General features: G+C 37.9%; 3 protein-coding genes across 3 annotated transcripts; 2 read left to right on the top strand and 1 right to left on the bottom strand.

The window, feature by feature from the left end:
- Positions 1-1345: 1345 nt before the first annotated feature.
- Positions 1346-3327, top strand: LOC128738699 (glucose dehydrogenase [FAD, quinone]-like). Its single transcript, XM_053834024.1, has 2 exons — positions 1346-3052; positions 3130-3327. Exons 1-2 carry the CDS (start codon positions 1346-1348, stop codon positions 3325-3327), a joined length of 1905 nt encoding a protein of 634 aa, XP_053689999.1.
- A 428-nt stretch (positions 3328-3755) lies between these two features.
- On the bottom strand, positions 3756-13719 carry LOC128738700 (glucose dehydrogenase [FAD, quinone]-like). Its single transcript, XM_053834025.1, has 4 exons — positions 13085-13719; positions 4890-5110; positions 4010-4827; positions 3756-3953 (listed from the first exon to the last, which is right to left on the bottom strand). The coding sequence occupies exons 1-4, from the start codon at positions 13717-13719 to the stop codon at positions 3756-3758; spliced, it is 1872 nt and encodes a 623-aa protein (XP_053690000.1).
- A 3780-nt stretch (positions 13720-17499) lies between these two features.
- On the top strand, positions 17500-19055 carry LOC128738704 (uncharacterized). The gene is made up of 3 exons (XM_053834028.1): positions 17500-17944; positions 18005-18612; positions 18687-19055. The coding sequence occupies exons 1-3, from the start codon at positions 17500-17502 to the stop codon at positions 19053-19055; spliced, it is 1422 nt and encodes a 473-aa protein (XP_053690003.1).
- The last annotated feature ends 4223 nt before the right edge of the window (positions 19056-23278 follow it).

The following is a 23278-nucleotide window of genomic DNA, read 5'->3' on the forward strand; positions in this document are numbered from 1 at the left end:
TTGCCCCCGAGTGGAAATTCCTTACAGAACCTCTTGCATATATGTAATATGAAATGGAACAATGATTAAGCATTTTTTATAATGCTGAATCAGTTTTGACTTGGAAATTGTATAATATTTACCAGAATGCGATTAAAGTGCCGTTTTTCTATTTCTATGAAGCAGCAACAGGTAGGTTTGAAAGGGAGTAACTTTTCATTAGCAGTTGCTCTAAAATTGTAGAAAGACAATTAATTCTTTTCGGCAATATATCGGTATTTAATATATTAAGTAATTGTGATTAGAAAGCGATAAATAGTTAAAATTGGTTTTATATATCAGTGGATAGTTTACAGTGAAAGCGAAAATAATGATAAATGAAAACAAATTTCCATTACACTAGTCAAAATAAATGAGATCATGCCATTAATTATAAATTAAAAAAGGTCATTATTTGATACCAAAAATATCCTTTTCCTTAAAGCCTTACCTTTGAAATGGTGGTGCCACACTACGTAGCCAGGGGGACCATATTTCGACTCCAGTTGTTTTATGTGCATAATTTTTCGTTTAGAACTATATTACATTAAATTTATTACAATGTTTTATAGTTTCAACCGGCAAAATATGCATAATAGCACATGAAGTCGAAATAGGTTCACTGGGCCCTCACCTCAGGCTACGTGGCTATTTTCCTATACCAGTGGTAAGAGGTAGAGCAGAATATATTATTTAGTAATCACTAACTTTTGTATTTTAGTAATAGGTTAAACAAAACTTCTATTCCTGAAACTCACTGTATTCACTTCTTTCTACTTGCCAGCCAGAATACAATATATTTTGAAGAAAATAATTATTATTTTAAGAAATAATAATCATGCTGATATTCAAAAAAATATTCAGATATCTACTTAATATTTATTTTTATTAGACAAAGCATTTTATTTTGCTGGGCCATTTTCAACATATGCTCATACTAAAATTCATTTTGTGATTGATGTACCAGGATCTGTACAGACTGAAATTGCTTTGTATAATGTATTGCATAATTATAGAATAAATGTGAGTTTTCCTAACATATATTTGTGACTAAAGCGGTTGGTGACAATGTTATGTGCAAACACAATTAGCAACACTTAGCTGAGTAGGTTCGTATCCAGATCATGACAGTATACACTAGGGGCCTCCTACTAACGGTTTAAGCGGTTAACAGCACCACTTCCTTAGCTTATCGCTTACAAGGGGCGATCATGATTGAAGGTTAAAAAACGCCGGCGTCTGAGCATGCACGCATATCTTTATTAAACCGACTAGTTTAGAACTGACTTTAGTCTGCTTGTTATATCCCGTGTGTGCGGTAGAAGTCATGGGTCGGCTAAATCCATGCAAGTTAATAGTGCTTCTTTTACTAATTGATAAAAATTATTCTGCGAGTCGAGAAAAACGCGCAGGCGTCAATTTATTTACCAGCACTGGAAAGGATGGCAATGCTACACTCGGAGATTACGTAGATTTCAGTAGCGTGTGGGGACTAGATTATGGAAACCCGAATCCAAAGATACGAAAATCCTACGATTTTATAATAGTTGGTGCAGGACCCGCCGGATGTGTTATGGCAAACCGATTATCGGAAAATCCCAGTGTAAATGTGTTACTTTTGGAACTTGGCAAAGCGGAAATACCCTTAACACAAGACATTCCGACACTTTTTCTCTACCAACCAAGCACGGATTATAACTTTGGATATATAACTGAGCCCCAAACAAAAGGTTGTTTAGGGATGGAGAATAGACAGTGTCCGTGGCATAACGGTCGTGGTCTTGGAGGTTCAAGTATTATCAACAATATGATTTACACCCGAGGCAACTTTAGAGACTTTGATTCATGGAATGCATCCGGAAATCCGGGATGGAGTTATGATGATGTGCTGCCGTATTTCATAAAAGCCGAAGACGCAAATCTGCGAGATTTTCAATTCAACGGGTATCATGGCAAAGGAGGATATTTGTCGGTAGAACACTCGCCATATCAGACTCTACTACTGTCGGCCCATATTGGAGGCGCTCAACGCATAGGTTTGCCATATATTGACTATAATACTAGAAAACAAATTGGAGCCTCATACACACAGTTCAATACGCGACGTGGCATACGATGGACAGCTGCTCGAGGTCTTCTGTATCCCATTCGAAAAAGGAAAAATTTACATGTACTCACCAGAGCATGGGCAACTGAAGTCATGATTGATGCGAACACAAAAACTGCATATGGTGTTCGATACACTAGGAATAAGAATACGTTTACAGTTAGAGCAAAGCGGGAAGTGATCTTATCTGCTGGTGCATTCGAAAGTGCCAAACTGCTTATGCTTTCCGGTATTGGTCCTGAAAAACACTTACGTGATCTTGGAATTAGGGTCATACAAAATTTGCCAGTTGGTGAAACTTTATACGAACACCCTGGTGCGATTGGACCGGTTTTTACCGTCAGCAAGCCGATCGATGGCAATATCAACATTGACGCAATGATCAATTTACCGAATGTGGTAAAATATCTATTTGGTAAAGGCCCGTTCACGTCTGCACTTGCTGAAGGGTTGGCATACATAAAAACGCCCTTTTCTCCATATCCTACGGAACCGGAATGGCCAGATGTAGAGTTGATCGAAGTAGCCATTCAAACTGGAGACGATCCTTCCCCCGGTGCCCAGAATTTTTACCGGCTCGACAAACAGCTTTTAGATTCGTACTTCAGACCACTGTACAATGTACGTGCTTTTATGTATCTGCCTATGCTGATGCATACACGCACTAAAGGATCCTTGAAACTAAAATCATCGAATCCATACGATCATCCAATTTTCAATTATCAATATTTTGAAGATGAACGAGATCTAGAGGCACTAGTTTACGGCATCAAAGTAATACTTAACATTACCAGCCAAAAACCGTTCACCGACCTCGGTGTCAGACTGTACACTAAGAAGGTACCTGGCTGCGAACAGTTTGAGCTTGATACAGACGAGTATTGGCGGTGCTACGTTAGAATATTAACTTGTACTTATCATCATTATGTAAGAAAAAAAAAGTTCAAATTTTCTTGAGATTTTCTTGACGGTCTACCATTTGATGAGGTTTCATGTCCTTTCAGGTCGGTACTTGTAAAATGGGACCCGCCACAGACCCTACCGCAGTTGTCGATTCACGTCTACGGGTGCATGGAATGAAGCAACTTCGTGTAGTCGACATTGGAATAGTGCCATCACCTCCGACAGCTCACACGGTTGCAATCGCTTATATGATTGGCGATAAAGGAGCAGATATGGTTAAAAGTGACAATGGACTGTGAACCAATCTTACTGCACAGTGATATTGGCATAGATTTCTATATTTTAATGTTCGTTTAGCTTCGTAAGTTGTATTTATAATGAGGTGTACCAACGCTGAAAGAACGTGCGCTGGAAGGCCACGAAGTATGTTCAAACCCAATCGGCAGTCTGCCGAAGCGTGTCATAATGTTCATGATGGTACAAGCAGTTGTTTTGACTAGCGTGTGATATGTAAAATGTTGTTGTTGTTGTTGTTGGAAGTGGCCAAACTAATTAGTGCAATTCAGGTCAGAAACACCTAAAATAACTTTTGAGATTTATTACGCTTAACAAAACGGCAATTTTCTTCAAAAATAAATTCAATACGTCATATTTAAAATATTTTTTAATTTGATATTCTTTCTGCTAAATATTTCGAAAAAGCCTACAACGACTCCATTCGACAGCCTTATCGGATGTTATCCTGTTTAATCAGATCCGCCGCTTTCTCACCAATTAGGAAACTATGAGCACAGGTATGGCCGGTCGGTGAATCGGGAATAATTCCGACATCGGCTACCCGAAGCCTTTTAATGCCATGTACGCGGAGTCGATGATCCACCACGGCTTCAGGATCGCTAGCTGGTCCCATTTTGCATGTCGCAACCTGAAACGAACCCACACTGAACTAAGTTGCATCGGTCAACCAGCGAAAATGCTCACCTGGTGCTGGAAGGTTGCAGTCACTGTTCTAACATGACAACGCCAATATTCCAAGGTGTTGAACTTGTGCTGTTTACAGCCGGGAACCTTATTGCTATACAACTCCACTCTCAGTTTCTCGAATGCTGGCTGCGAGGTTATTTTTATTACCTGTAGAATTGCGTACACCAATGCTTCCACGTCTCGTTCATCCTCAAAGTACTGGTACTTGAACTCCGGATGATGGAAAGGATTTGTTGATTTCAAACGTACTTGTCCTCTAGCTCGTGCTTTGAGCAGCATTGGTAGATACATGAATGTTCTCTTATTCGCCAGTGGACGAAAGTATGATTGGTCCAACTCATCGGATAGTTGATAAGCAAATTTTACCGCTGGCGAAGAATCAAATCCAAATGAAACGAAAGCTTGCATTACTTCAACATCCGGTAGTCCGGGATCTGGATCTTCAGCAACTGGTGATTTCACATACAGTAAACTTTCCACTGAGTTTGTCGTTAAGGGTCCTTGGCCATTTCTGAACCGTAGATATTCTCCAAGTGTGGTCACATTTTCCAAACTTCTATATCCATCGGGATCGTTATGGATGATAAACACTGGTCCATAGACGCCACCGTGCTCTGTTACCTTCCTACCGACTGGCAAGTTCTGAATAACTTTTATATTATGCTTTTGGAGATGCTTTGACGGTCCCACTCCGGATAACATAAGAAGCTTAGCACTTTCGAAGGCTCCCGCTGAAAGAATTACTTCCCGAGTAGCTTTAACTGTGTAGGACTTCTTTTCATGAACAAACTGCACTCCTTTGGCCTCTTTGGTATCTGTAAAGGGTAAAGCAAAGCATCGGTATCATTGTCAACAACCATACTGAGTACACACCTACGAGGTTCTATCAGAACCTTAGTCACCCACGAGCGGGTCATAATGTGCAAATTCGGTCGATCGATGATGTTCTTAAGGTATGCGTTGCCGCCGGTAGCACGGTGTCCGTGGAGCGTGTGCGCCTGCAGGAACGACACTCCGATTAGATCACCGGCGTTGTAGTCCAGATAACGGTAACCAACCCGCTGTGCGCTCTTCACAAAGGCTCCAGCGATTTCAGATCTAATAGCAAAAGAAAATTGAAAATATATTGTCTTTTTTAAATCAATTTTTATTTTATTGTTTAAGGCCAGGGCTTCGACCGATCCTTTTTTTCTACCGCAGTCCCACCAACGCGCATTCAAATTCACACCGTCCGTTTAGTGATGGAATACGAACGCTATGCATAACACAACTGGCAGTTTGCTCAGTCAAACGCCGATGGCACGCAGTAGTATGAACGGATTCTAAAGCTTTTTAACATTTTCGTTTCGATCAAGTTGCCTTTACCGTTTGGAGCAGCGAATGACTGCAAAACAGTCAAATGACTGGCAGTCACCACGCTTACGAAAAGCAACCGCATAATCGTATGATTCAATACTACAAAAAATCAGAGGGGTTGTGTACAAGACACGACCGCATATATAGGTGACGCAGGACTACGTAAGTGTCTTTGTAGTGATAGTAGCATGTATTCATGCTTGTAATCATTCGATTATTCATGTATACATGCTATATGCAACATATATACATGCTACATGCGTTGTATGTAACATTTATCAAAGTAGTAACATTGCATACGTTCAATTCTCAAAAGATTGTACATTTGAAAACAATTTAACAAAATCAAGAACACAAACTATTGCTTTCCTGCTACCTTACTGAAATTAAAGATTGTTTTTATTATCCATGGTTTCCCACGTTGAAGGGACGTTACCAATTCAATCCTATTTTATCAACAGCACATCTTTTCACTACACTTCTAAGGAACGGCATGCTTTCGTATTCATACAGAGCCGTATTATAACCGAACAGTACAGCTGTAGCACATTTTTCCAACACAGATATCAAGTACGCCGAGGTTTAATCGTCTCGCAGTAAAGAATTTGCGATCTGTTGGGACAATGAACTTGTGTCATTTTTTCTGGCACACTTCCCTAACACAGACATCAAATTGGACTAGGTTTAATCACGTTCGTAAGAAATCTATTGGCACGAGGGGGTTTTGTTACTCTCTCTGGCGTACTTCCCAAACAAGGACATCAAAATGGTCTAGGTTGAACCGCGGTGTTAAGAAATCTTGTTGAAATGAGGAAACTTGGTCACTTGTTTTGGCTTACTTCCCAAGCACAGATATCAAATTGGTATAGGTTTAGATCATCGTAAAGAATCTTCCAACCAATCACCAAGCAAGAATTCTGGTAAAACATAGGTTTATTATTTTCAATTTTTCAATAGTTCAACATCAAGAATCCATACTTTTCTTCATTTGGGTCAATTCTTAGAAGATTTTCCGGTTGATTGATGTAAGAATATTGAAAATCGATCGGAAAACCGCTGAGCTATTAACGCTCAAAACCTTTCATTTTTCGTGACGCTCGCATTTTTCGATTTTTTGGAATGACACCCTATCGCAAAACTTGCCGTAAGACGTAGTCCTACGTCAAAAAAAAACAACCACTACATGTGCATGGAAGAAGTCGGTCGGACTCCGTCCAATACAAACGAATATTTTGCTTGCGTCGGACCGACGTCCGGGTGACAAACTATTACTGTGAGCAGCCGATTTGGAGACAAAAAGAGAAACGAAAAAATACGTCACCGTATGCTTCCAGTCAGTTTGCAGTTTATATTCTCAAAGCGCAAAGCAAAACGGGAGATCGACTGTTTGCTTTTGCAGAGATGCCGCATGAATTGTAAGACGGCAGCAGCGCAAGCGGCAGCTTGACTGAATTCAAAAAAACAGTCAAATGATCGTTCAAAAAGCGGAGTTTGAATGCGGAAAGTTCGCATTCACGGCAGTCACATTCAACTTGCGATCCCTTTTCAAGCCCTGTTTAAGGCACTCTCAGAAAATAACGGAGGATAGTGTACTGCATAGTAGAGTAACGTAGTATAGGTAAACTCTAAGTGTTTTGAGCAATTATGGCTTGTGTTCAGCTAAATATATGACGGATTTTGTGGCAACTCGACCAGAGGTTCTCATGACCATTTCAATATCAAATAAAACTTGTTAGGTGTAAAGCACACATCTAATTGGGGAAACTTATGCCTCAAAATTTATAAGACCTTCAAAAAAATAATCTATAGGTGATTTTTAGAAAATATCCTGAATTTGAACTGAAAAACTGAAAACTGATGAATGTTTTTTTCAAGACAGATAATAATGTTACCTACAAATCTTTCATACATCGCAAAATGTATCATATTTAAGGGAAAAAAGTTTTGCTAACAACAACTTTTTCATGTCCATGCTGAAAAATAAGGTCGACGGGAAAATTGTCCTAGTTTTTCTGCAATATTTCAAGATTTCCAGTAGCCAGCGAACTCCGGAGATATTCCGAGCGATCCGGTGGTATGCCAAAATCTGATTTTTTCGTCGCATGTATTTTGTTCTATCAGGGAAATTTAATAACATTTATATTTCGTGTCAAAACGACTTCATTTCCAGTCAATGCTAAAAGAGTTATGTTCATTTTTGTTGAATCAGTGCCAGTAACATTTATCGTTCAGACCATTTTAGGACAAGGTGAATAGCATATCAAACTTTAAGGTGAAACAAAAATTTTGACTGGAGTTTCGTATCTGTCAAGAATAAATATACATGGTAGAATTTAATTGGAAAGATTTTGCTCGTGAAAATACCTATATTCGTTGTGTTCAGATTGGAAGGAAGAATGCATTGAATAGATTTCTATAAACAGAACCCCGCTTTTGGGCCCAAAAACTGCTTCCGAAATTTGGCTCTCCGATGAAAAGTTTCCCGTTAAGGTTTTATGAGCCACTGATACTGCAAGCTTTTCCTAGTACACAGTTTGCCATGGCAACCCTGTAGTAGATTCTGGGTACCTCGGCGGAAATGATCCATAAAGCCAAAATGGCCATAGATGTAGGACGTTACTGACAGCATTTCCAGAACTAATTTCACAAAAATGGCCACATCTCGGTTATTTTTCGACGGATTCACTAGTTAACTGAAAATTGATCGTAGTGATTGTACTAGAAAAAGATAGGGTACGGGAGGGTATTCCCATCACGCTACTAATTTCGGCATACATTACCTTTTTTGACTACACTTTCCCAAATAAAAACTTTGCCGCTATATAACAATACTGAAATGAATGTAGCACTCATAGGCTTTAATGTGTTATAACTATTTTCATAAAAATGTAAGTAGTTTGCTTAATTTTATTCAATAAACATCAAACCACTGTTTTTCCACTAGCACGTAACCAGGCTGAAAAAAACTGAATCGCCTACGCGTATCCACTCTTGATGATGGTTTGGAAAACACACAATTATGATCACGTTTACTTATTCTAGAAACTAAACAGCTGTGAATATGCTATCACAGAACAATTCTACTTTTTTTTATCATGGAAGAACATAAAAATTTCCCTCTGATATGAAAATATAAATCAATATTCATTCACTAGCCATTAGCAGCATTTTGTTTTTAATTCCAGCGTATGGTGCGTTATTTACACTACTACCAATATATGTGCTGACATATCTGGTATTTGAGTGACAACTGGCGCTAGTGTATATGAACGATTCAATGATACACTAGCGCCAGCAGCAAGTTGTTGTTACTGCAAAACTAATTATCTTCAATGAGCCCGGAATGTAGGCAATAGCGAGAAGTTATCTACTGGTCTCTCTTTTCTTGTCTCTTTTGATCTGTTTTTGATAAGCATTTAATCGCTGTGCTAGCTATAACGGCCTGTCGGATTTAAAAAACACAGACACCACTAAAGCAAATGGGCTCAATTTAGCCGCAGCGACTTCATCATTTCTCGCGACTATAACTCAAATTCAGTAGCGTTTTATTAAGACCAAAATACACGCCGATATTCAGTAAATATTATTCTATCAACTGGTATAAAAATCTTGTCTCGAATAAATATAGTTTCAACGTAGTTCCTGAATATTGTTCAGGCTACCGCTTAATGGGCTGGAAATACCCACCCGTACCCTACAAGCGATGAAAAAAATCTATTTTTGATGACCCGGAATACCTCTGGTATGTATTACAAGTTCTACACTTTCAATTTTGCGTGTCCGGATCATTTTGTCTTACTCATATTCATCCTTAAACCCTCTAACGCCATCTATAGACCCACAATCTTACCGGTTATAGGGTTAATATGGTGAAAAATAAACATAAATTACAAAAATTACCCATAAGCAAAACACGCATGTGCGCATTCCGGGGCTATCCTATGCTTCCTGGTTTATGTGCTAGTTGAATGCGCGATCTTGCTCAAGGCTATTTGTGCACCAGCCGCTTGTACATCTGGTTTTGTTCGGAAAATCGTAATTCTTAATTTTGACGTTCCTCCCTTTCTTATCAGATCACTCCTCCTTTTTTGGCATATAATCTACATTGTTATCAGACAGAAAATTAGGCATTAGATAAGACAAGCAAAGCCCTGTTTTGTTATTTGGGAAATTCACTTCTTATCAGGGTCTCCACCCCTTCTTTTTGTCTACCCCATATATAGGTTTTCTTACGTCATGGTTCCATTTGATTAGTTAGTTCTCGAGTTATGAGGAAATTTGTATTTCATTTGTATAGGAGCCTCCCCTCCTAAAGTAGAGAGAGGTTTCAATGCATCATAGAAAAATACTTGTCTCCAAAAACACCCACATGTCAAATTTGGTTCCATTTGCTTGATTAGTTTTCGAGTTATGAGGAAATTTGTATTTCGTTTGTGTAGAAGCCCCCCCCCCCTCTTAAAAGGGAGAGGGGTCATTATTCCCCTCCTATAGAGGGGAGGGATCTCAATTCACCATAGAAAAAAAATTGCCTACAAAAACACCCACATGCTAAATATGGTTCCATTCGCTTGATTAGTTCTGGAGTTATGCGGAAATTTATTTTTCTTTTGTGTGGCAGCCCCCCTCCTAAAAAGGTAAGGGGTCCTAATTAATCATAGAAAAAATCATGCCTCCAAAAACACCCACATGCCAAAAATAGTTCCATTTGATTAATTAGTTCTCGAGTTATGAGGAAATTTGTATTTCATTTGTATGGAAGCCCCCCTATTAAAAGAAAGAGGGGTCATAATTCCCCTCCTAAAGAGGGGAGGGGTCTCAATTCACCATAGAAAAAAATCATGCCTCTAAAAACACCCACATGTAAAATTTTGTTCCATTCGCTTGATTAGTTCTCGCGTTATGCAGAAATTTGTGTTTCATTTGTATGGGAGCCCCCCCTCTTAGTGGGGGGAGGGGTCTCTAACCATCATTTGAACCTTCCCTGGCCCCAAAAACCCCTATATGCAAATTTTCACGCCAATCGGTTCAGTAGTTTTCGATTCTATAAGGAACATTCGGGCAGACAGACAGAAATCGATTTTTATAGGCATAGATTTGTATGGGAGCCTTCCTGTTAGTGGGGGGAGGGGTCTTTTGCCATCGAGAGAACCTTCCCTAGCACCAAAAACCTCTACATGCAAATTTTCACGCCGATCGGTTCAGTAGTTTTCGATTCTATAAGGAACATAGGGACTGACAGGCAGACAGACAGACAGACAGAAATCCTTTTTCCTATATACAGTGGACCCCCGTTCGTTTGACCGTTTTTAATCTGAACGCTTTTTAATTTGAACCCCGTTGGTTTGCATGATGTGCAAATTAAAAATGGTATCTATAGGTATAGATAATTGCAATTGCCTTTTTCAATCATTATTCGTTTTTGTACCAAAATTGGAACCAAGCGATACATTTTTGTTATTGTATTTGGTATTGTAGATTTATTTTAACAACGATGATAGCAGCATCGTGTAGTGCTACGGTCTATAATATCTGGCAAAAATATGGGTATTAGAAGTCGACCAACAGTTGAGTAAATTTTTCGTTTTATAAACTTATCCACGGTTAATCCATGCCTAATTTTGCGCACTTTCTTGTCCATGTTTCTAATTCTGCGCACCTAAAAAGTAACAATAAAGACTTATGTTATGTTCTTTATGTGTTTATATGCTGAAAACACCAAAATTCCGGCATTAGCCATTTTCATGATTAAATCCTTGATCCGGCCTTCTTGTGCTATCCAAGTGGCACAGGAATATTGTTATCATTTTGATTGGCTCATTTTAAATATTTTCTTCTCGATAGCGTGAAGGGCGAATTGATTCGGTTTTCTGCAAAGTGAACATCGCACGTTAGACTTATATTAAAAATACTACGTTGCATATTTTTAAAGGAAAGCACTGAATACAATCGCTGTTTTCGACTAAAATATGACTAAAACTAAATATTCTTTCTAATTACGCTGGCTAATTTGATCATTGCAAACAATTTCGATCATAAATAGGTTATTTTTCTAGAAGGACAGTCTTAGCGCTGGTGCTAACGACGTTGTTTCCTGACATATAAAATACTTTCAGTTTCACTTTAAATTATTTCGCTATCAAATATTATGGCCCATTTATCAATAATGGCGTAATACTCAACAGACATTTACAAAAAAATAACACAATGATCATAGTTATTTATGCACAATGTTAAAAAATACATATGTAATGAAAAATGCGCAGAATTAGGAGTGGTCAGGTATTTGCAATAATTGCATGGGTTTTTTAAAGAAAGGGACCTTGCGGTAGCTGTAGGTATACATCAACATTCGGTAGGTTTAGTGTTAAAATACCTTTCATTTAGTAGTAACCTCCATAACTCCCCATAACTCCATAACTCGCCCCCGAAGCGGAAAAACGAGTTTGAAATTTTCCAAAAAGGAACAATTATACAATATTAAAACTGGGTTAGAGCGTCCAATGCTCAACGAGAACACGAACAAAGCGTAAAAAAGAGAAAGATATTCTATATTCCGATAAATATTAAAGATGTATTTATGTACACCGAGACAGAGTCAGGAAAGCTTGCAGTAACTCCTACGTCCTCTATCTTGACGAGTATTGGCGGAAAAGTAATATGTCGACCACAAGCAATAGTTTTTCGAAACATTGCATGCACTGTTGAAGGCCAATAACGTAATTATTCTGAACTGCTTTCATTTAGGTTTAAGCTAGTTCAAGCATTTCAAATGAGCTTGCTGCCACCCTATAATTTCAAATCAATCTGCATGTTAATTGAATCCATCCGCATGACGAAATATGTGTTGTGTGAAATGATTTTTTTTGTCCTTAGCAATGCATTGTTCTACTAGAATGCTTCGAATCCGTTGAGAATGGATAGTTGAGAAATGATTATTTGTTCGATATCGTAAGAGCTGTATACCACTTTTTTGGAATTTGACAGTTTGTTCTATCCTTTGATTTCGTCCAAAATAGACTAGTAAGATATCTTACTTTACTCATCTTGTTTGCTATATTTCCATTATCATGCATAAACAAGCAACAATTTGTGTAAATTGGCATTTTTTCTCGCCATTTAACGCTCTCGATAAACGCAAAATAGTGTAAAATGTATATATAATTAACACCACTGCCAAGCATTCTGCGCTGAAGCGGTGGTGCATTAATTAGTTGCATGGTAAATGCATGATTAGTCTATGCTAGACTGTAAAAAGAGTGGTTAAATTTAAAATACAACCAGAAAATACAATCAGGATCTAAGAAAACACGATTTGTTAACCACACGTAAAATGTTTCCAAAATGATTGAATAATTGAAGCTTATTCATATATTCCAATGAATTATTAAGAATAGTAGTGTTTGAAGCTAATCTAAAATTTGTTCAATGATGAATGTGACCACATTAACAAAAAATATATACTTCTCCATATTTTGAGAATTACGTAACTTCCTAAAATTACAGGACCGGTCTAATAACAGAGTAGAACTGCGGAATGTAAACTAGCGAGCTTAAGCCGTCGGTAGAAACTGGTTTTCAAACAAAGTGTCTTTTATACAATGGTGATCCAGTTTCATTATCATCGACTAAGCTTTCAAGCTACCAAAATGATAGAAAACCTACCTGCTACGTGCCACATTACACAATCGATTGAAAGCATAAGCCTATCCTACTCACCTGAATGGACAATCCTCCACTGACAGCAGCCCGTCTTTGCCATGGAAACCATTGTCCTCAAAATCTCGTATGTTCGCTCGCTCGATTTTTCGATAGTAAGGCAATACCTCCTCCCAGCTCCAGCCAGAATTTCCAGCTTGTGCCCAGCTATTGTAGTCCCGTTTATTTCCTCTGGTGAAAATCACATTGTTGATTATTGAAGATCCGCCAATTCCTCGCCCATGCGCCCAACTACACCGTCTACCGCGCATACCCTGACAACCATACTTTTGAACCTCGGTCTGATATCCGAAATTGTAATCAGTAGATGCCAATGTAGGTCCAAGCAGGGGTGGATCCGTAATAACAGGAATCTCACCTTTTCCAATCTCAAGAAGCAACACCGTTCTGGAAGGGTCTTCCGAAAGTCGGTTAGCCAGAACGCAACCAGCTGGTCCTGCTCCAACAATTACGTAATCGTAAGCGGGTCTTAATGAAGGATGTCCATAATTAATTTCAAACAAGTCCGCGATTCCAAAATTATTACCTAAAACCGAGCTGAAATTCAGAAAACCATTTGCGAATGTTCGAATTCCACACAGAAGCAGCAACAGTCCCGTCACAACTTTACCCAAAGGCTTCGTTTCGCGCCGCATAGTTAATATGTATCTCAAACTTGTTCTCTTGTAGGCTCTTAAAAATCTGGACCAAGTAGAGAGAATAAACACTTATCTTGGAACACAGTTGCTTTAACGGTTTTCACTGTTTTTAGGGCAGCGATAATCAGCGTAACACTTTTCTGTTCACTTTTCGTTTGCCTCGATCGGAAGTAACAACAAAGCTTGTAAAGATATTTCAATCAGGAACACTTTTCGGTTTTCACTCTCACAGATTTTTCTGCAAAATTCATAGCCTTAACTCACAAAAATGTGTTTTCAATTTGCGATACACAGTCACATTTCACGCAATAGTACGATTTGTGCCACTGTCTTCAAACACTCTTCATAATACCTTTAACGTTCGCGCCTCCAGACCATGCGTCTGTCGGCTTGGGTGGACAGACAATGTTTGACTGGACCGCGGGCTGAAGCTTGTTCGCAGGTCGGTGCCGTCGTATCGTCCCAAACGGGGGAAGCAGCAAACGAAGACGACCATCGCTGGCTGGCGAACTTAACCAACGACGAACAAAGCTAAGAATGTATTTTAGCTTTCAAATGATGTGAGTCCTATTTTTTTTTCGTTGGCTGTGCGAAATGCAGCACACTAATTTTCGCAAATCCGACGATAGAAGTGGCGGACCGACGTTAAATTGAAATTTCCAAAACGATTCGAATTGGGCTCGAAGTGACCATGCCCACTACCGGTGGCTATTTTTTCTGAAATATACACAAAATTCGAAAGTCAAACCCCCAGAGCACAGGACAAAGTAAGGTATGTCATTAAAAAATAAGCACTATGTGAAGACATAGTCAATTAAATTAATATTGAATTTGATAAATTAAATATTATTTCCATCATAACTGCAGTGTGAAGGGGGGAGAAACGAAATGCTTTATTCAAAAAGTACATTTTTGGCGTCACTGCAGGCACCGATTGTTATCGGATTCGGCGTAAGCTGCGTATGTTTGACGCCTTCACGGGCTTACGAATGTCGAACACACCAGTCACCGTTGGCCATTCGAGCATAAGTAACCAGATGAGGTCAGCATTCATGTATTCATGCATTGATGTGAACATGTAACACTTAATTGGCCTTCTGTTATGAATTTAGAAGTGGCATGCTTCGTTGGATATGCTTAGACCAAAACGTTAACCTATTATCAGTTTGCACGTGTTCTTTTTAAAATTTCGTATTCTTACATTCATGTTTTTACTCTGATAATTTTTTATTCATTTATAACTAACCCTTTTGGTCGGTATGGTGGAGGTATTTTTATTTAAATCCCTGCAAATCGCTGATAGTTCATTTTTATATATAATTATATACTCATACAAGCTTATTAAAGTCTAATCTATCCATTCAAATAGAAAATGTAATGATCTGTCCGAGTCTATACTGATATTTGAGATTGATGGAAATTTAAGAAAGTTAATTTTTTATAACGACAGTGTTTTACAATCCACGGACGGTAGAAGAAGGTAATGAAACAAAGGTGGTGATAGTGTCTACAGGGCAAGACAAGGCGTGAAGGGAAAAGAACGGAAAATTTAGTATTTAGTAGTGAAAGAACGCTTATTAAGTATGTGTACCGTTCTTCTTATTCCATGTGGCCTCTTGCTTGTATGATTTTTGTTTTTAGGTTTTTGCATCATTATCAATTTTATGAATTAAAACAAACGAATAAACTACAGCTACGTTTCAAATTTATCACAGCTTAAAAATATTGTACCATTCATGTATTAGGAAGCAAATGAAAGTTTTTTTTATTTTTGAAAAATTGTCACATCGTCACAGTTTAAATTCATCACAGCAAAAAATTTTGTTCATAGTAAAATCGAATCTTCACTGCATAATACGCGACTAAAATTCATTTTCAATTCAATAGATGTTGAAAACTGCCTGTATCTATTGTTATGGCAGCGAAGCGCGGAATAAGTAATTAATGATTTTTGTCTTTGCACTTGCAATGTCTCTTTGCTGTTGGTTGGATGGTTGATTGATTCATTAATAAGTTTTGAAAAAAGAACGATGCATTTTTCTATTAGAAAAAAAGAAAATGTTTGTTAAAAATAAATTCAAAAACACTACGTTTCAGTTGCAGCGTTTATATTTGAATTCATACAAAAAAACATTGCACCAGCTGCTACCAGCACCGTCGCGACGCGTCGGTGCTGCATTTGGATGTCTTCAAAAACATAATCAACATACAAAACAACCTAAACTAATGTACAATCAACGAGCCGGGTCTCTCCCACCGCCTGGTTTGACCACCCAGCCGGGCGTGTTTCAATAAATTGTGCATGATTGATGTTGTGCTGCGGTTTCATTACAAGTCCCTAGGCGCGTCGAAGAAGAAATTGTTCAATTACGTGCCGTTCATGTTCGCAGAACCATACAGCATACCGCAAAATCAGATGTTTTGTGCGAAATGTACGCAACCGTGGCTTGTGTCTCTAAGTCGGTTCTCCTTTTCTGACTCACAGAAGTCATTATCGGCCATCAACAAAGTATACCTAGTTGTACTGCCTTTGTAGATCATTGTGACTGATGGGTTGTGGGCAGTAGTGACCAGCTGACCGGTTTATGGACGCGCTTCGTTTCGTTATTGTTTTGATCAGGTTAGTCGCGTGTGCCTCCATTAGCGTCCCGGTATAATTGCCGTTTGGACACGGGCTATGAACATGTACAAAAAAATCGTGTGCATAGATATCGTTGTTTCGAACTTACCGCGATAAATTATGCGCTAATTAGATATGATCAGAACTAGAGACCACAACTTACTTGTATGAGACCTTCGAGTGGTTTCTTCAACTCCAAGTTTTTTTTCACTACCTTGAATTACAACAAAAAATATAAAAATAAATACATCATGAAATTAAATTTGGACATTACGCGTGCAAGAATGAGGGCAATCATTGCCTAGCAATAAGGCATAGAGTTTCTGTCACTAATATAAGTGTACTACATGTAGTATGACTGCTGTTAATTTATTTTTTATGTTTACAACTTTGCTATACTTTAACTGTGTTTTAAGATTCAGACATGCGTCATTTATGTTTGGAATTTCAAAAGCAGTTTTTATGCTCAAAACAAAAGCTATGTTTATGAAACTATTTTCACTCCATTCTTTCCGTCTATTCCGTCTTTTATTTGCAGCATCAAAACTACTTCTGAAATCCTGAAAATCAATGACGCGTGTTTGTACCTTAAAGTATGGACTTAGTACTTAGACTTAGATTTCTATTACTCTACCGACTTACTGTCTGTTAAACTGTCACACAATCACAATTGTTAACAACCCAAATAAATCAGCCAGTCTCACAACAAATCAAAAATTGGAAAATGACTGGAAATCAGGAACAAAGTAGTTTGAAATAGGTTTAGCGAAATTTTACATTTAATTGTTATTTTTTTTAAATTTATAATTCTAATTCAATTTTGAATGAAAACAATGATAAAAATTTTCTGACACAGAAAATGTGTAAAAATCGACTCAATGTTTTCTTCTGCTATGTCAAGGTAACAAAATTTGCTTTAATATTTTTTCTGTATTATTCAGTCCCCAAAATGGAACAAAGTTCCTGTTCATAGTGAAGTTGGATTCAATTCTGAAACTTTTAGACGAGACTGCTTGCTTTTGTACACAGAACATTCCAAAACAAAACTTTTCACACTCTGGAAAGAACAACACCACAGTTGCTCGGTGCACGTTCTATGCCATAACACATTCTTCAGTTGCATTTAACTCGTATGAAACAGAACAGCCGTTTCTAAAATGAATAGCGGATGGATTTTATTAATTTACGTGGTAATAATTAGTGATGTAGGAGATTTTTCAAAAAACTCCGTTCGAGGCCTCCTGGATGATAGATATGACTATGTAATTATTGGAAGTGATCACGTGGCGCAGAGCTTGGGCTTCCACCTAGCAAAGCGCGATTTGTCCAAAACGGTTCTCGTGCTAAAATCGGATCAGTGTGAGCGGATTTTAGAGCAAAAAATGGAACAAGACCCGTTTGTTCAATCTATTTCGAACAAGTTTGCTGAATGTGCTCACCGAATGAAATACCAGTTCGTCAATCCATTCTCGGCTGGACAGCAAGTTGGTGTTGCATACAAAAACTTAAGCCATAGCAGCGAACGCCAAACTCTGCTTGCGTTAGATCCTAATTTGAAGTTACTGACCGGAGCGCATATCATTCGATTTTTGTACAATCCAGGTGAGTCAAAAACAATATTAATTTCACCATTTCTATGGCTAATTGCATTCCTATAAGCAGCTTCTGCATCATTGCTGGGTGTTGAAGTTGCATTAAACAATTTGAATCAGTACATTTATGTAGACGAAGAGATGCTGATCGCGGGACGATGCTGGAACGATTACAAGCCTCTATCGACCGCATCAATCATTTCGGAAACAATGCTATTTGATCTGCTGGTTGGAATGCCATTGGATGTCAGTGTGGGAAGTCCGATATTAGCTCCAGTTTTGTACACAAAAAATAACGAAATATTGCGACAAAATCCAACTCTTCTTCCAACTGAACTATTCCTCAATGTTGGAAAAGCTCAAAACAGAGAAATACAGCAGCCAAATGCTAGACTGTGTATGCTTGTCGGAAAAGTGAAATCAAATAATCTTTTGTGGATTGGTTTTGTGCCATCGATCTACTCTCCGGACGATCTAGACTACAAACCCGATCATGAAGAAAGCGTTAAAATTTTATCATCAACTTTAAAGATTGCTAATGAAATAACTAGTTGTGATATATTTAAACAACTCAACCTTACTTTACACGACCAGCGTACACCTGAATGCATGAAATTCGTTGGAAGTGAGCAATATTGGACCTGCTACATACATAACAAACTCAGACGGTTCGAGAAGGTCAGTAAATACTAATTAACCGTTTTTGAATGTTATGTATACATCGAGTAACGACATTAACTTTTGTTCTGCAGAAATCAACTATGAGCAAGCATAATAATACGATGCTGAGCGGCGACTTTTTTCTTGACGGTGTGAAAGGCCTTCGCATAATACCGTTTGGATTAAATACGCCGTTTTTGAACCGGCAGTGGAATAGGTTATTTCCGCGAGTGAATTACACTGTAGCTCAGACAACGATGAGCAACATTCCGGAATTAACAATGCAGAATAGAGAACGGTTTAGTTCAACAATGGATAAATTTATCGAAACGCTTACAGGTTTGTCCAAGGAAGCATTTGAGAAGCGCGTCATGAAGCACATGTTCACGGAAGATTCGAAACTGAGTGTTTCCGGTTTTAGAAATTTATTTGAACAACAGAAACCCGCACTTTTCTCTTGATAATACTTTTTATATAATGGACCAGCTAGATATAAGTATTTAAAACTTTTTTTTGTATGCAAGATTGAAATGAAAATGTTTATAAGTTTAACATCAGAATACTCCTTCTATTTTTCATGAAATTATTTTGAGTTTTTGTTTTCTTATAAATTAAAATTTTCTATTTACCTTTTTTAAAATTTATTTAACGAAAACAAAGATTATTTAGGGTTTATTTCTAATTCCCGTCGTACTAAGTAAAGCCATTCTAATTTTCATCATTTGTTAGATGGATTTAATGAATACTCCAAAAGTTCTTGTGCTGATTTGACTAAAACACACTTACCTTCCAATCCGTGAACTTCGAAATCACTGAAAAGCGATTATTAAAGCATATTATTGAAATTACGCAACTGACTTTATTTCTTAAATTCGTCGTACCGTTTTAAAATCCGTCCATGAAAATTTTTCATCGTCCGAACTAAAAATCATAACAATATTTACGAAGCTAACGCGCATGTGTTTGTATAGGACAGCATGACAAATGTTATTCTGCAAAAAATCTACAGGTAAGGCAAGTTTTCCTGGCTGTAGAATAACGACAAATGTCTTGCGTGAGTTATTTTCATTTATGAATGTCGGAAATTAAAACGATTCTTCGTCGCACGAAAAAACGTCGGAAATTTGGCTGGTAGGACTTCTTTAATGATAAAAAGCATTTAAATAGATCTCAACTCACTTTGATTGATCGCGTATGATAGACAACACACTAAAATATTAGGGAATAGTTAGTTTTGCACTGTGTGTCATAAAAATGCTGACATTTTTAACCGTTATGTGTGCGACAAAAAAAACACCTTTAGCAGGGCGACAAGGGTACCCGGGTACCCAAAATTGAATTGTTATAACAATCATCAACAATTTTAAACCGATTTCGACGAAATAGGTGTCATTTGATTCGTTTATTTATCTAGTTTTGAATCATTTGGCCATTTGGCCACTAAAAGACATACGGGGCCCGAAAATCCGGAATTCCGACAGAGTGTCCGCTGTGAGGAAAAGAAATGATTGTATTGCAGGAAAATCAGTCATGCGGATATAAAAACTCTAAAAATTCATACAATGTACTATTTCATATAATGAGATGAATCAGGTTGGCCATTCCGGAGTAGGTTCCTGTGGGGTCATGGGTGGCCAGTCCAGGATCATTTTATCATTCCTAAATGATGTAATATTCTATTGAATAGATTTTTTTCTAGTAGTTATCATGTTTTCTTAGATGTTTTTCACATGAAACATAGTATGATATCATTTCTGCTGTTGGCAGCTTAGAAAGTAGGGCTAATGGAGTGTTTTGATTCGCTTGGGCAAGAATGTTTAGAAAGTTTTTGGCACAGTAATAATACATAGTAGTTATTTAAAAGTGAAAATTTAAAATTTCCGTTCATCTGCCGAGCGTTTTTGGTCCACTAAAACATTTTCTGAAAGCAAGACCTTGCGAATAAACAGCTTCCGTAGATACAACACATTCAAAAAGCTGAGCCATACACTAGCGCCGTGCAGTAACGAAATTGCGAACTTTTGCACACCTTCGGAATGATCATTAAATACTGAATAATTTGGCTGCATACAAAAATTATTTTCCCTTATGAAGAAACGAGAGAAAATTCCAATAGAGACCATTTGCGGTACCCCTAACACGTCGCTTGCATCCTTTCTGCGATTTCGGTTTATGCTGATCTGTTTTTCTAAATATTTAAAGCATTAATGTATTGAATAATTATGTCATTTTGTTCATAATAAGTTTATTGAAGAATACACATTGGTTTGACATCGATCCGTTACTTTGAAACAAAATGGCATCCAAAAATCTACAAGTCCAGGAGGTAAAACCTAGCAATATGGGTATCAAAGTTCTTGGAATTAGTTCGGTAGGTGATATTTTTTACATTTCGATGTATTTTGATTGGTTATTTCGAAAATGGTTTCTACGGGGTCACAGATGATACCGCAGGATTCAAGATAATGCTTAGCATTATCAGAACCGTTCAAAACGTAGAACCATCCGTTATACATTTGGAACCAGTTCCGAAATTATCAATCAGTACTAAACTGACCATTTCAGTTCAAAACATCTAAAAGATCCGCTAAACCAATTCTAATATTGGATTAGGCACCCAACTCGCCATCTGTATCCCTACAGGAACCAAATTCTGGAGTGGCCAATGCGATCTAAAGTCACCAATTTATATAATTAGATGAAAAAAGGGTCCACAGTGTCAAGTTCAAAGCTAATAGGTTTACTGAAAGCTGATATTCTTTCAAAACATGCGGCTTCCCACATTTTACCGGATGTTGCTCCGGAATTACCGATTCCCGGGAACTACTTGTCATTTGATGGCCAAACGTTTTATCTAATCAAAACTAGATAAATGTACGAATCAAATGCCACTGGTTTCATCCAAATCGGTTCAACATAACTAAAGTTATAAAGATAGCAAATCATGGGTACCCGGGTACCCTTGTCGCCCTCCTACGTAATAAAAAAATTCAAGTGACTCTCATTGCTAAACCCCTTTATGGATATGCATCAAAAAAACCTCAATTACTTAAGATCAACGAGTTTTACGATGTCGCAAAATTTCAATGACGTATGTTTTAAATTGAATGAGTTATAACTATTTTAAAACTGAAAAGGTACCCGGGTACCCTGTCGCACACATAACGGTTAATAATTTGTGTTGGATTGGACGGGAATAGGCAATTACGACGAAGCAGCAACATACCCTATATCCTTTATTTCTACTAGTATGTTTTATTGATAAATACGTACATATATCGGTCTCGACGTGAGAACTTCTTGCATTTAATACATCGAGTTTTTTTTACCTAGCGGAGTAATTCGAAATCGAGGGGTTTGTATAAATTCGTCGATACACTCAACCCCCGCTAATATGAAAAACACCTCGTTCAGATTGGGCGAGCAAATCTGAATACTTGGTAACTCTATTCATTTTCACATACGCGCAAGACGCGCACCCTATGAACTTGTTGCTTTGATTTGACGAAAACAAACGTTTTGAAAACATTTGAAACACGCGCGAATTCTAACCGTCCGGTTTGTAGAAGAGGTAATTGGCTCGGCAGTTTCGACTAAAATGATCTATTTAGAATGCTGAAGAGAGGTAAGTTCCATATGGTCGGTGTTACATCAGACCGGACCAAGTCGCAAAATTTAAAAAAATGAGTTAACAGCAGCAAGCGATCAAGAATTTTCTAAGCTACAGTTTACTCTAATCAGACTACATACACTACAATGACTACAGACTAGAGATGGTCGGGTATGAATATTTGAATACCCGAACCCGACCCGTACCCAATCAAGAAAAAAATTAAAAACCCGTACCCGACCCGAACCCGCAAGTTTATTATTTTTGATACCCGAACCCGACCGCAACCGTACGGTACGGGACGGGCCCGGGTACCCGACCATCTTTAGTGTTAAATGTGGTCAATAGGGATACCCGACCCGACCCATACCCGGTTTCAAAAACAAAAATTAAGAACCCGTACCCGACCCGAACCCGCAAATTATTTTTTTTCAATACCCGAACCCGACCCGAACCCGGCGGGTACGGGTACGGGTGCGGGTTTCGGGCAAATTTTCCGCTAACCAACCATCTCTACTACAGACTACAATTTTGCAAACAGCCAGAGTTGTGAGATGATAAACCATACAGAACAGCAAACGTTGAACGCGTTTTTCTTGAAATCAGCGTATTGTCATTTGGTTCGGTCTGTCTTAACACCGACTATATGAGCTATATTGCCAAAGCTCTTACGCATTAAGTTGTTTTAATTTTTTTTTCAATTTACCAGGTCAACTTTAACGTCAATTGTCGCTTGATCGGTTTTTAATGTGAAGGCATTCATACCACCGGGGTACAGATTAAAAATGTTCAGACTAAAGAAGGTCATACCAACGGGGGTCCACGGTACCATTCTTTACTATTCTTTGTCGAAGTTTGCCTTTTTCATGGTATCAGATTTCAATATATACTGAATAAATATTTCAAAAGAAAAGTTTCTTTGATATATCGATATTGAACGAAGTTATTTAGAATATCTTTGAAGATTTTTGTCATATGATAGACAAAGTGGTTTTCTTATATGGGTGTGTCGATCCATACAGATACTTAAATAAATGTAAAGAGAGTAAAGAAAGTTGGAATATAGCGAGACAA

Source organism: Sabethes cyaneus, chromosome 2 (genome assembly GCF_943734655.1).
Source record: "Sabethes cyaneus chromosome 2, idSabCyanKW18_F2, whole genome shotgun sequence".
Classification (NCBI taxonomy): Eukaryota; Metazoa; Arthropoda; class Insecta; order Diptera; family Culicidae; genus Sabethes; species Sabethes cyaneus.

Coding starts and splice junctions, on each gene's coding strand:
- LOC128738699 (XM_053834024.1), top strand. CDS start 1,346: ATGGGTCGGCTAAATCCATGCAAGTTAATAGTGCTTCTTTTACTAATT. Junction 3,053..3,129: donor CTTGTACTTATCATCATTAT/GTAAGAAAAAAA, acceptor ATGTCCTTTCAG/GTCGGTACTTGTAAAATGGG.
- LOC128738700 (XM_053834025.1), bottom strand. CDS start 13,719: ATGCGGCGCGAAACGAAGCCTTTGGGTAAAGTTGTGACGGGACTGTTG. Junction 5,111..13,084: donor GTGGAGGATTGTCCATTCAG/GTGAGTAGGATA, acceptor TTTTGCTATTAG/ATCTGAAATCGCTGGAGCCT. Junction 3,954..4,009: donor CTGCAACCTTCCAGCACCAG/GTGAGCATTTTC, acceptor GGTTCGTTTCAG/GTTGCGACATGCAAAATGGG.
- LOC128738704 (XM_053834028.1), top strand. CDS start 17,500: ATGAATAGCGGATGGATTTTATTAATTTACGTGGTAATAATTAGTGAT. Junction 17,945..18,004: donor TCGATTTTTGTACAATCCAG/GTGAGTCAAAAA, acceptor TCCTATAAGCAG/CTTCTGCATCATTGCTGGGT. Junction 18,613..18,686: donor AACTCAGACGGTTCGAGAAG/GTCAGTAAATAC, acceptor TTTGTTCTGCAG/AAATCAACTATGAGCAAGCA.